At 36.2% G+C, this 9,485-nt stretch overlaps 2 protein-coding genes across 2 annotated transcripts; one reads left to right on the top strand and one right to left on the bottom strand.

Annotated features, from left to right (window-relative positions):
- The first annotated feature begins 523 nt into the window (after positions 1–523).
- Positions 524–2,972, top strand: LOC107927043 (laccase-13). The gene is made up of 6 exons (XM_016858012.2): positions 524–657; positions 753–904; positions 980–1,224; positions 1,317–1,445; positions 1,511–2,464; positions 2,559–2,972. The coding sequence occupies exons 1-6, from the start codon at positions 538–540 to the stop codon at positions 2,687–2,689; spliced, it is 1,731 nt and encodes a 576-aa protein (XP_016713501.2). The 5' UTR covers positions 524–537; the 3' UTR covers positions 2,690–2,972.
- A 776-nt stretch (positions 2,973–3,748) lies between these two features.
- On the bottom strand, positions 3,749–7,442 carry LOC107927163 (SWR1 complex subunit 6). The gene is made up of 5 exons (XM_016858185.2): positions 7,288–7,442; positions 7,100–7,206; positions 6,882–6,984; positions 4,163–4,269; positions 3,749–4,085 (listed from the first exon to the last, which is right to left on the bottom strand). The coding sequence occupies exons 2-5, from the start codon at positions 7,202–7,204 to the stop codon at positions 3,882–3,884; spliced, it is 519 nt and encodes a 172-aa protein (XP_016713674.1). The 5' UTR covers positions 7,205–7,206; positions 7,288–7,442; the 3' UTR covers positions 3,749–3,881.
- Positions 7,443–9,485: the final 2,043 nt, after the last annotated feature.

The raw sequence follows: 9,485 nt of genomic DNA, 5'->3' as shown, positions 1-9,485 counted from the left end.
TTTTACAAATATGGCATATTAGATCAGGTCGAAATTAAGTATAACTTTTTTTTAGTCGAGATCGGAGTAGATAAATTGATATTTAATTTTAGGTTAGGTCGGATTATGTTGGGAGCGGTGCTTTTCCCCTTTCCGTTGCCATCTCTAATAGAGACCAATTTAAAATTTGCACAATGGTTTAGGGACCTTAGATAAATAAATTCACAGATTCCATCGTTCTCCATGCAAGATTGAAAGATTTAAGTCAATAAGGATCATGGAAAGGAAAAGATTAGAAGTATTACATTTGAGGATTGAGAGTGCTTTTGTTCATGAGTTTTAGTCCAACAGTGGGTGCACCAAATCCTCTTTATGGTTTAGACTACATTTTATACTAAAACTTTTTCAAGTTCTCTAGTTGACTTGAAACCTAATTTTGCCAAAACAATTTTTTTTTTCTTAAAAAAAAAACTGTTAAATTATTGTTACTTTTCCCAATTTTCCACACCATAAATAGCTGCTCCCTATGAACACCAAGCTCACATATCAGCCCCTCAAATGGAGTATCACAAACTCGGTGATAAGCCATGCAGCTCTCACTTATTCTTTGCCATTCTTTTAGTCTTTGTTTTCATAGCATCATTTGCAGATGCTGCAATTCATTTCCATCAATTTGTTGTATGCCTTCATCTTAACATAAATTTCAATCAAGTACTATAACACTATTACACTACTTTTTTGTTGAATTTTTTCCTCTATTTTTGTTGAAACAGATTGAAGCAAAACCAGTGAAGAGGCTGTGCAGAACTCATAGTACAATTACGGTGAACGGCCAATTCCCGGGGCCGACATTGGAAGTTCGAGATGGCGATACTCTGGTGATCACTGCTATAAATAGAGCCAGATACAATGCCACTCTCCACTGGTAATCTTTATGCAAACTATATTTGATACACACTATATTTACTTTGGTATCATTGTATTGACTTCCGTTGATCAGGCACGGACTGCGACAGTTGCGAAATCCGTGGGCCGATGGACCCGAGTACGTGACGCAGTGTCCTATCCAACCGGGGAGGTCTTACACATACCGGTTCACCATCCAAAACCAGGAGGGAACTTTGTGGTGGCATGCTCATAGCAGATGGCTTAGAGCCACAGTTTATGGAGCTATCATCATATATCCTAAGATGGGTCGTCCGTACCCTTTCCTTATGCCTAAGAAAGAAATTCCTATTCTTCTTGGTAACCCCATGTCATCAATCTTTGTATGTATGTATGTATGTATGTATGTATGTAGCATAACTGATATGGACTATGATGATGATGATAAACAGGAGAATGGTGGGATAGGAATCCAATGGATGTGCTAAGGCAAGCACTTTTCACTGGAGCTGCTCCAAATGTATCAGATGCATTTACAATTAATGGTCAACCAGGGGATCTATATAGATGCTCTAGCAAAGGTATGCTCTCACCATTTAACTCGAAAGTCAAGATGATGTAGTAACTGATCAAATTGCAAATGCAGAAACTGCTGTATTTCCAGTGGAAGCGGGCGAGACGATTCTTCTGAGGATCATCAATTCTGCATTGAATCAAGAACTTTTCTATGGAGTTGCCAACCACAAACTAACTGTTGTTGCTGTTGATGCTTCCTACACTAAGCCTTTCACAACAAATGTCATAATGATAGCTCCTGGCCAAACAACTGATGTCCTGATTACCGCTGATCAGCAACCGGCTCGTTACTACATGGCCGCGCATGCCTACAACTCTGCGAATGCGCCCTTTGACAATACCACCACAACAGCAATCCTAGAATATAAATCTGCTCCTTGCGGCGCCAAGAAAGGGCAGCCTTTGAAACCAATCTTCCCTCAGCTACCAGGGTTCAATGACACTGCCACTGCAACTGCATTCACTGCCCAGCTAAGGAGTCCTTACAAGGCTGAAGTTCCCATGAAGATCGATGAGAGCTTGCTTTTCACTGTGGGATTAGGACTAATCAACTGCACAAACCCGAACAGCCCACGATGCCAAGGCCCCAACGGAACTCGCTTTGCAGCCAGCATTAACAATGTCTCCTTTGTATTTCCAAGAAGAAACTCCTTAATGCAGGCATACTACCAAGGCCAACCCGGTATCTTCACCACGGACTTTCCGCCTGTTCCTCCCATTCAATTCGATTATACAGGTAACGTGAGCCGAGGTCTCTGGCAACCGGTAAAAGCAACAAAGCTCTTTAAACTAAGGTATCGTTCCAAGGTACAAATAGTGTTCCAGGGTACAAGTATTGTCACAGTTGAAAATCATCCTATGCATCTTCACGGCTACGAGTTCTACGTTATCGGAAGTGGTTTTGGTAACTTCAATCCCGGAACTGATCCGGCCAAATTCAACCTTATCGATCCGCCCAGGAGAAACACCATCGGAACACCTCCTGGTGGATGGGTAGCCATCCGGTTCGAGGCCGACAATCCAGGTAACATGCCATACTTAAAACATTCCTCTAATTCAAAATTAAACAGCTTCAATATGTTGACTCTCGTCATTTACTCAAACTGGTCCAAAAACAGGAATCTGGCTGCTCCATTGTCACATAGACACTCATCTCCCTTGGGGCTTGGCCATGGCTTTCCTAGTTGAGAATGGGGTTGGGGAATTGCAGACAGTGCAGCCTCCACCACTCGATCTGCCTCAGTGCTAAACAACGGATATTACACGCTCCGTCATAGCTGTTTACTCGAGTCCGTAGAACTGTATTACCCGGATTTGGATTCAAGGATTTAATCGCTTTGTTTGCATAAATGTTGTATGTCTTGAGTTGAAGTATTGCTAGGGAACTTATTTGGCATTATCAATGTAGTGGTTGTAAGAACAAAGACGAGGATTTCAGGTTATGTCTGTAATAGCCCAAATTTTATCTTTTTCTATTGTTAGTGTTACAGAATTTACTATTTATTAAAATAAGAGATGATAAATTCTCAAGACTTCCCTTTGTAACTATGATTCCCAAACTATTAATCTATTTCTAAAACAACGTGGACTCAAAATTATCCAAACTAGAGGTATACATAAGACATTAGTTCTTGCTAACTACTCACTCGAACTCGATTTGATAATTATCGAGTTTTTTTGAGCTTTCAATCGAGCTGAATTTGAGTTGAGTAATACTCGACTCGATAAAGCTCACGACTCGACCAGTTTGCAAGCCTTATCGAATTTTTCATTTTTAATATATCTTTTCATCATTTTTCCATTATTAAATTATATTATTTCTCTTAATATATTATCAAATCTAAACTTAATTTACAAGTCAAGATCAAGCTTGAGTTTCAATAAGTATGAACTTAATTAAACAATACAAAATTAATAAACAAAGTTAATCAAATTCGAGCTCAAACTTAAAAATAGAAATTTGATCGAGCTCAAACTCGAACTCCAAATTTTAAGTTGAGTTTTAAGCTTTTTAGTATTTAAATTCGACTCGATTACACCCTTAACCCAATTGACCAAAAGCCTAAGATGGGATCTGAATTAATAAATCATAATCACCCAACCCAAATGGCCGAAACCAAAATGACATAGAAAATTTTAAAACCCGATTTGACCTAATCTAAAACCAATCCAACCTGCCGAGGCATCTCCATGAAAGTCTTGTGACCATACAATCATCTATCTGTTTTGGCCATAAATCAGAATGATGCACTGAGCTAGCTAAGCCTTAAAAGAAAGCTTGATTTACAATTTCTACCAAGAAACAATATCACAGAAAGTCTTAGTTTTACTAACACTACATTTGAAAGTTTTGTTTACAACAATATCCACAGAATATTTTTGGCATTTGATGAATGTCTGCTAATGTCAACAAAATCCTTTTGGGTTCCTAATATTACCACTCATGCAACAAATTTCATGCATCGAGTATCGTTATGTATATTTTGGCATCGGCACGAACAAAAGCGCATCCCACATGTCACACATGTATACTTTGCACTAAAGCCGCAAACGCTGCAAAAATGCCGGCGGGAGGTAGAACTTGGAGGTCCCACTGCTGCCCTCAAATAGGATGGAACATGAGGAGGTAAGGACTCTAAGTTTGCCTTCAAAAAATAGGAATTAGTTAGTTCAGGAAATCGAGATAAAATCAGGATGATTAGAAACAACACTATCCTTTTACCTCATGTAAGAGCTCAAGAAATGATCTGGGAGCCTTCCTAGCATTTTCAAGTGCTTTTGCCTGTCGGGTTTTACGTTTTGTGCCCTTCGATCTCTTTTGCATGTATGCTGAAAATAAAGTTCAAAAAAAAGAAAAGAATGAAAAGTTCAAAACAAGAAAAGCAAGATAACCCTGATGATTTGAAAATAATAAAACAGCTTCGCGAAACTAACATTAGAAGACAAATTTCAAAGATAGTTACATTTCCTTATCAACTTCAAATAATCGGTTAGTTGAATAAAGCAGGTCTTGAAGGTAGGAAACATATTAGTACCCAACTAATTTGAAGCAACAAATGTTTAATAGTAAGCTTTTTAATAGTCCAAACTCACTGGAAAGAATCATGAAATGAGTAGAAAAAGGAATACGTATACAGAAAAAGTCCATCAACAAAACCATGACAGGAAAAAATCGAAGACAGGATGATACTAATGTTACCAAGCTGGTTTGGCAACAAGTATTAAGAGGCCGAGTGCAGATTGGATTGCTGAACTCAAACCGGTTCAACAAGAACGCTCCGCTTGCAGTGATTCTTCCATTAACATAGAGTGCCTAAAAATTGTATAAATAAATCTGATTTATCATAAAAAAATATTGAAGTCAAGAAGATTAGTCCGGTGAAACACCCTTTAAGATAAAGACTAGTCATGGTATACCTTCTAGTGAAACATTAACCAGACCTAGTATATCTACGAGTATGAGCTTCAATATCTATAAGGCTCTGAAGAAAACTAATCTCTGAAAACAGATGCATAGGCTAGGAATGTTAACACCAACAACATTAATCATACTCTTAAGCGGTACTAAGACAAAAAGAGTTTATATTTTCATTTTCATCATTTCTGGTAGGTATTCTGATGGTTGAAACAAAGTTCTTCCTAATTATTACTACTTACTCTCACCAATCAAAATTTCAACTACCAAAAGACAGGTTTTTTGTTACCTATTTCACTGGGTGAGATGATATCAAAGTAGAAATAACATCTTAATTCAAATGATTAGTACCCTTTTGTCCTGCTAAAGAAACATCTCATGTCTTTACTTGCTATTTCACTGTGCAAGGAAATATCAAAACAGAACCAACATCTTAATCCGAATGGTCAATACCCTTCTATGAGGAGTTCTAGGGCTAACTTTCTAAAATAAGTTTTTCATCAAGTAACAAACGTTATCCAATAACATAAATTATCACAACTTTTTAAATAATTACACAAGATATTACCCAATTACAAAAAACATTACTCAATTATATAAATTATTTACAATTTTTTGTAATGTTGTGTAATTACACAAAATATTACCCAATAACAAAAAATTATTACAATATTTGTAATGTTTACAAAACATTACCCAATTATACAAATTATTACAACTCTTGTAATGTTGTGTAACACGAATTACACAAAACATTATCCAATTACACAAACAATTACAACTTTTGTGATATTTTATGTATCATTGGAGCTTATGAGAAGATCATATTAAGGAGATCTTTTTAGAATTGTTCCCTTTTTGTCCTACTAAAGAAATATCTTCCCATTAATATCTATTGCTGAACTCAATAGGTTCATCAAGAAGGCTCTACTTGCAGTAATTCTTCCACTAGCCTAGAGTGCCTAACTTTATCTAGATTGAGAGATATAGTGGACTTCACGGCGACAGATATTAATATGATCAAGGAACAGGTTAGATGTAAGACTTTTTGGAGTTGGAAAGATTGCGGGGGACACAGATTAAATGGGAAGATTGCATAGAATTGGGGATTAGAAGATGACATGTCCATTTAGCAAGTCGGTTTATTTTTGCTGACATTGTCATTATGGGTTATTAAACTTGTAAAACTGCTATGCAGTTCACTTTGTACTAGGCTAGCCTACTTTTTATAAATACAGATCTTATTCGTCATTAAAAAAAAAATGGATGCAACATCCTTGTAAAATGAAGAGAAGTCATGGTAGAACTTCAGGTAAAAACACCCACTTAACCAGTGCTAGTATATCTATGAGTATGAGCTTCAATATCCATAAGGCTCTGAATAAAACCAATTTCTGAAACAAATGCAGAGGGTAGGAATGTTAACAGTAACAACATAAATCAAACTCTAATACAGTACTAAGATGAAAAAAGTTCACATTGTCACTTTCTCGGGTAGGTATTTTGATGGACGAAACAAATTTCTTCCAAATTATTATTGCTTGCTCTCACCAATCAAAATTTCAACTAACAAAAGAGTAAAGACAGGTTTGTAATTTGCTATATCACTGGGTGAGACCATACCCAAACAGAAATAGCATCTTAATTCAACTGATTAATACCCTTCTTTTTCCCCTACTAAAGAAATAACCCATTTCAAAGGATGACTACCCTTTTGTCCTAATAAAGAAAATTCAGTCTAATTAGGAAGCTCATCGCTCTACTTTATGAAAACCGAGAAGTTAATCTCTCTAAGTTAGTCCTGCTGATTTTTGTTAATTTTGTTGCATATAAATTGTTCAACGGTTGATTTTCATGCATTGTTCCCTTCATGTCAGCAATTTAACAGCAAAGTATAACAATGATACCAAATTGGACTAACTTCTTCTGAGGGACCAACTTCTCAGTGTTAGCAAAGTAGAGACACAAAATTTATGATTAGAACAGAAAATTTCCATGAAATTCTGCATAAAGAAAAGAAGAAAACCTTGATCATCTTCATCAAGAGAAGCTTCATCATCATCGTTCATTTCAACTGCTTCAATCCCAGCGTTATCGTTCTCCAATGCTTCAAGACGGGCCAAAGCTGCCTTTTTTTCCCCCACAACATTAAAACCCCACCAATTAATTTCCAAATTTCACAGCAAAAATGTAAACACCAGTAGATATCTAAATTTAGTAGGCAAAAAAAAAAAGAAAGGAAACCTGGGATCGATTATCAGAACTGCCGAGTGCTGCAGCCATTTTAGGAGCAACTTTACGAGTACGGGTCGACATTCTCCGCAACGCGTTCGAATTGTCGTCATCCATAGCTGCAAAAAGAAGTAATCAAAAGGCAAGCAATTTCATTTAAGAATTCAAATTTATATAGTAAGGGAGAGTGACAAATATACCGGAGGGGAAGTGGTGGCCGACAAGGGAACGAGAAGAGGACAGAAGAAATCGGCGGCCGTGAAAGGGAGATTGGCGGGTGGTGGCAAATTCTGTAAAATAATAATTCTAGCTCTGGCATTACCAAAGCATAGTGAAGAATAATGGGCCATTTTTCTATTTTAATGGGCTCAACTAAAGTCCATATGTTTCCTCTATTTTTCTTCTTTGTATTTAAAAGTTGAAAATTAAGGGTGTGTTTGGATGGGTTAATGTAAAAACAACGATAGTGATGATATTAGATATATAGCAATATTATAGCGTGAGACAAAGAGTAAGTTAAACGCACAACACCGCCCATCCAAAATCACCCTAAGTCGATTGAGTTTTTATCTCAATTGGCATAGGTATTATTGTCAATACAGGATGGAGTGGGTTCGAATGCGCTGAAGCGCATTATCTTTCTATTTATGGGTTGGGAAGAGACTATGAATAGTTCTAGATATTGTGTCAAAAAGAGCGAATATAATCAGAACCAAATTGCATCCATTCTTCATTCCCAAGTCCCTAAGCCAGTCCTTAGTTGCAAACCTATTTAAGATAGCCAACCATGTTATTATAGAGGCTTATGTATGTAAAATGGAAACCAAATGATTATGGACCATGCCACTTTCCTTGTTCTCCAAATACTTCTATCTTAGCAAAGGCCAATCCCCATATATCAAAAAATTTTCTCTACAATGTCTCTTAACTTCATTATTTTCTTTTAGCTCCAGCTATGTCGGTAGGATGCTGGCAGCTCCTTGAAAGACCTCCCTTTTTAAGTACATAGGCATTTAGCCAAGCAAGAACCTAGTGGCATCATTAATTGGCTGCAATACATGAGCCTGATTCTAACTATTTAAGTCTTTCAAGCCAACTCCACCATCTTCTTTGGGTTTACAAACTATATCCTAGTTTACCGCTACTCCTTTAACCATTTCATTCCAACCCTTCCAAAAGAATCTCATACAATGTTGATTCACCTTCTTGATGACCACTTTTGGAAGTATAAAGATGTTTCCAAATCGATACATGCATGGATGGAATGAAATTCATTCAATTAAGTTCGTTAAAGCTATCAATTTTCAAGTTTGGAATATCAGTCGACTTGATATGCGTTTTTTGATGGGATCCAAATATTTTTAGGTTGAGATCTCTTCATACGGTTCGAAGCGTTGTCTCTTAACTTCAAAACTCATTTTGAATTATCTTATTTTGTTCAAAGCTCAAGATATGATCATTTTAGAGCAGACTACGAGAATAGAATTTTTTGGACGAGATTAAAATATGAATGACGACTTTTAACTTTGAATAAGCTTTTAAATCATATTAGGTTCAATTCTAAGGCTTAATTTTGATCATAATATATATAAACCCAATAGTGTATTTGTTAGGCTTATATTTTAGTTATTTATTTTAAATTTTAGAATATTTTTAACTTTTTGTTCATCGAAAAAGTTGATTTCATCAAGAAATTAAACTTCTTTGTCAATGATCTTTAAGAGTTTTTAAGCCATTACGAGTTTCATTCAATAAAGCACTCTTTGGAGTTTCTTTGTTTCGCAAGTTCCGTTCCTCGCTATTTTTCAAAAGTTCTTTCAATTCAATTGATTCAAGACCATTGGTAGCAATTCTTCAAGCTTCAATTTGCCAAAAAAATCTTCTATTCATTTTCATCCTTGTCCAACTTGATTCAATTAACATGGGCAATTCATATAAATTTGGATATGAAATAACACAGTTTGGATTAGTTAAAAGCTTTACTACCCATCCATTAACTTTCTTTGTAACCTCAATCCTTCTCTGTTAACCTCTTTACTACTAATGGGAACCCCAAATATCTGCCTACCAGCTTTCCTATAGCAAACCCAGTTTTCTCCCATACTTCCTGCAACTCAAATCCCTTCATACCAGATAGCCTAATCTTCTTTGTCTTTGGATGATAACAGAGCAATTTATTTGCAGCAGCTTCATCCAACAATGACAAATAGGTAAGGGGATAATGGATCCTTTTGCTCTTTTAAAATTGCCTACCAATCCACCATTTTACAGTGATGAATTGGTGATGCAACCTTCCATCTAGGAAATAAAAAATCTTAGGCTTAAACAACAACTCAATGCTAATCAATTTCCAATGCAGGAGATAGTGGTTGTACCTTTATTAGTTTCGATCAATTTA

Source organism: Gossypium hirsutum, chromosome D03 (assembly GCF_007990345.1).
Source record: "Gossypium hirsutum isolate 1008001.06 chromosome D03, Gossypium_hirsutum_v2.1, whole genome shotgun sequence".
Lineage (NCBI taxonomy): Eukaryota > Viridiplantae > Streptophyta > Magnoliopsida > Malvales > Malvaceae > Gossypium > Gossypium hirsutum.
This window is presented reverse-complemented; position numbering and strand designations above follow the sequence as displayed.

What these genes read in the sequence shown, in the direction of transcription:
- LOC107927043 (XM_016858012.2), top strand. Translation starts at nt 538, where the DNA reads ATGGAGTATCACAAACTCGGTGATAAGCCATGCAGCTCTCACTTATTC. An exon ending in TACAATGCCACTCTCCACTG is followed by an intron (nt 905 to 979) that starts GTAATCTTTATG and finishes TCCGTTGATCAG; the next exon opens with GCACGGACTGCGACAGTTGC. An exon ending in GTTCGAGGCCGACAATCCAG is followed by an intron (nt 2,465 to 2,558) that starts GTAACATGCCAT and finishes GTCCAAAAACAG; the next exon opens with GAATCTGGCTGCTCCATTGT.
- LOC107927163 (XM_016858185.2), bottom strand. Translation starts at nt 7,204, where the DNA reads ATGGATGACGACAATTCGAACGCGTTGCGGAGAATGTCGACCCGTACT. An exon ending in GTTCTGATAATCGATCCCAG is followed by an intron (nt 6,985 to 7,099) that starts GTTTCCTTTCTT and finishes GGGGAAAAAAAG; the next exon opens with GCAGCTTTGGCCCGTCTTGA. An exon ending in TTCTTGAGCTCTTACATGAG is followed by an intron (nt 4,086 to 4,162) that starts GTAAAAGGATAG and finishes TATTTTTTGAAG; the next exon opens with GCAAACTTAGAGTCCTTACC.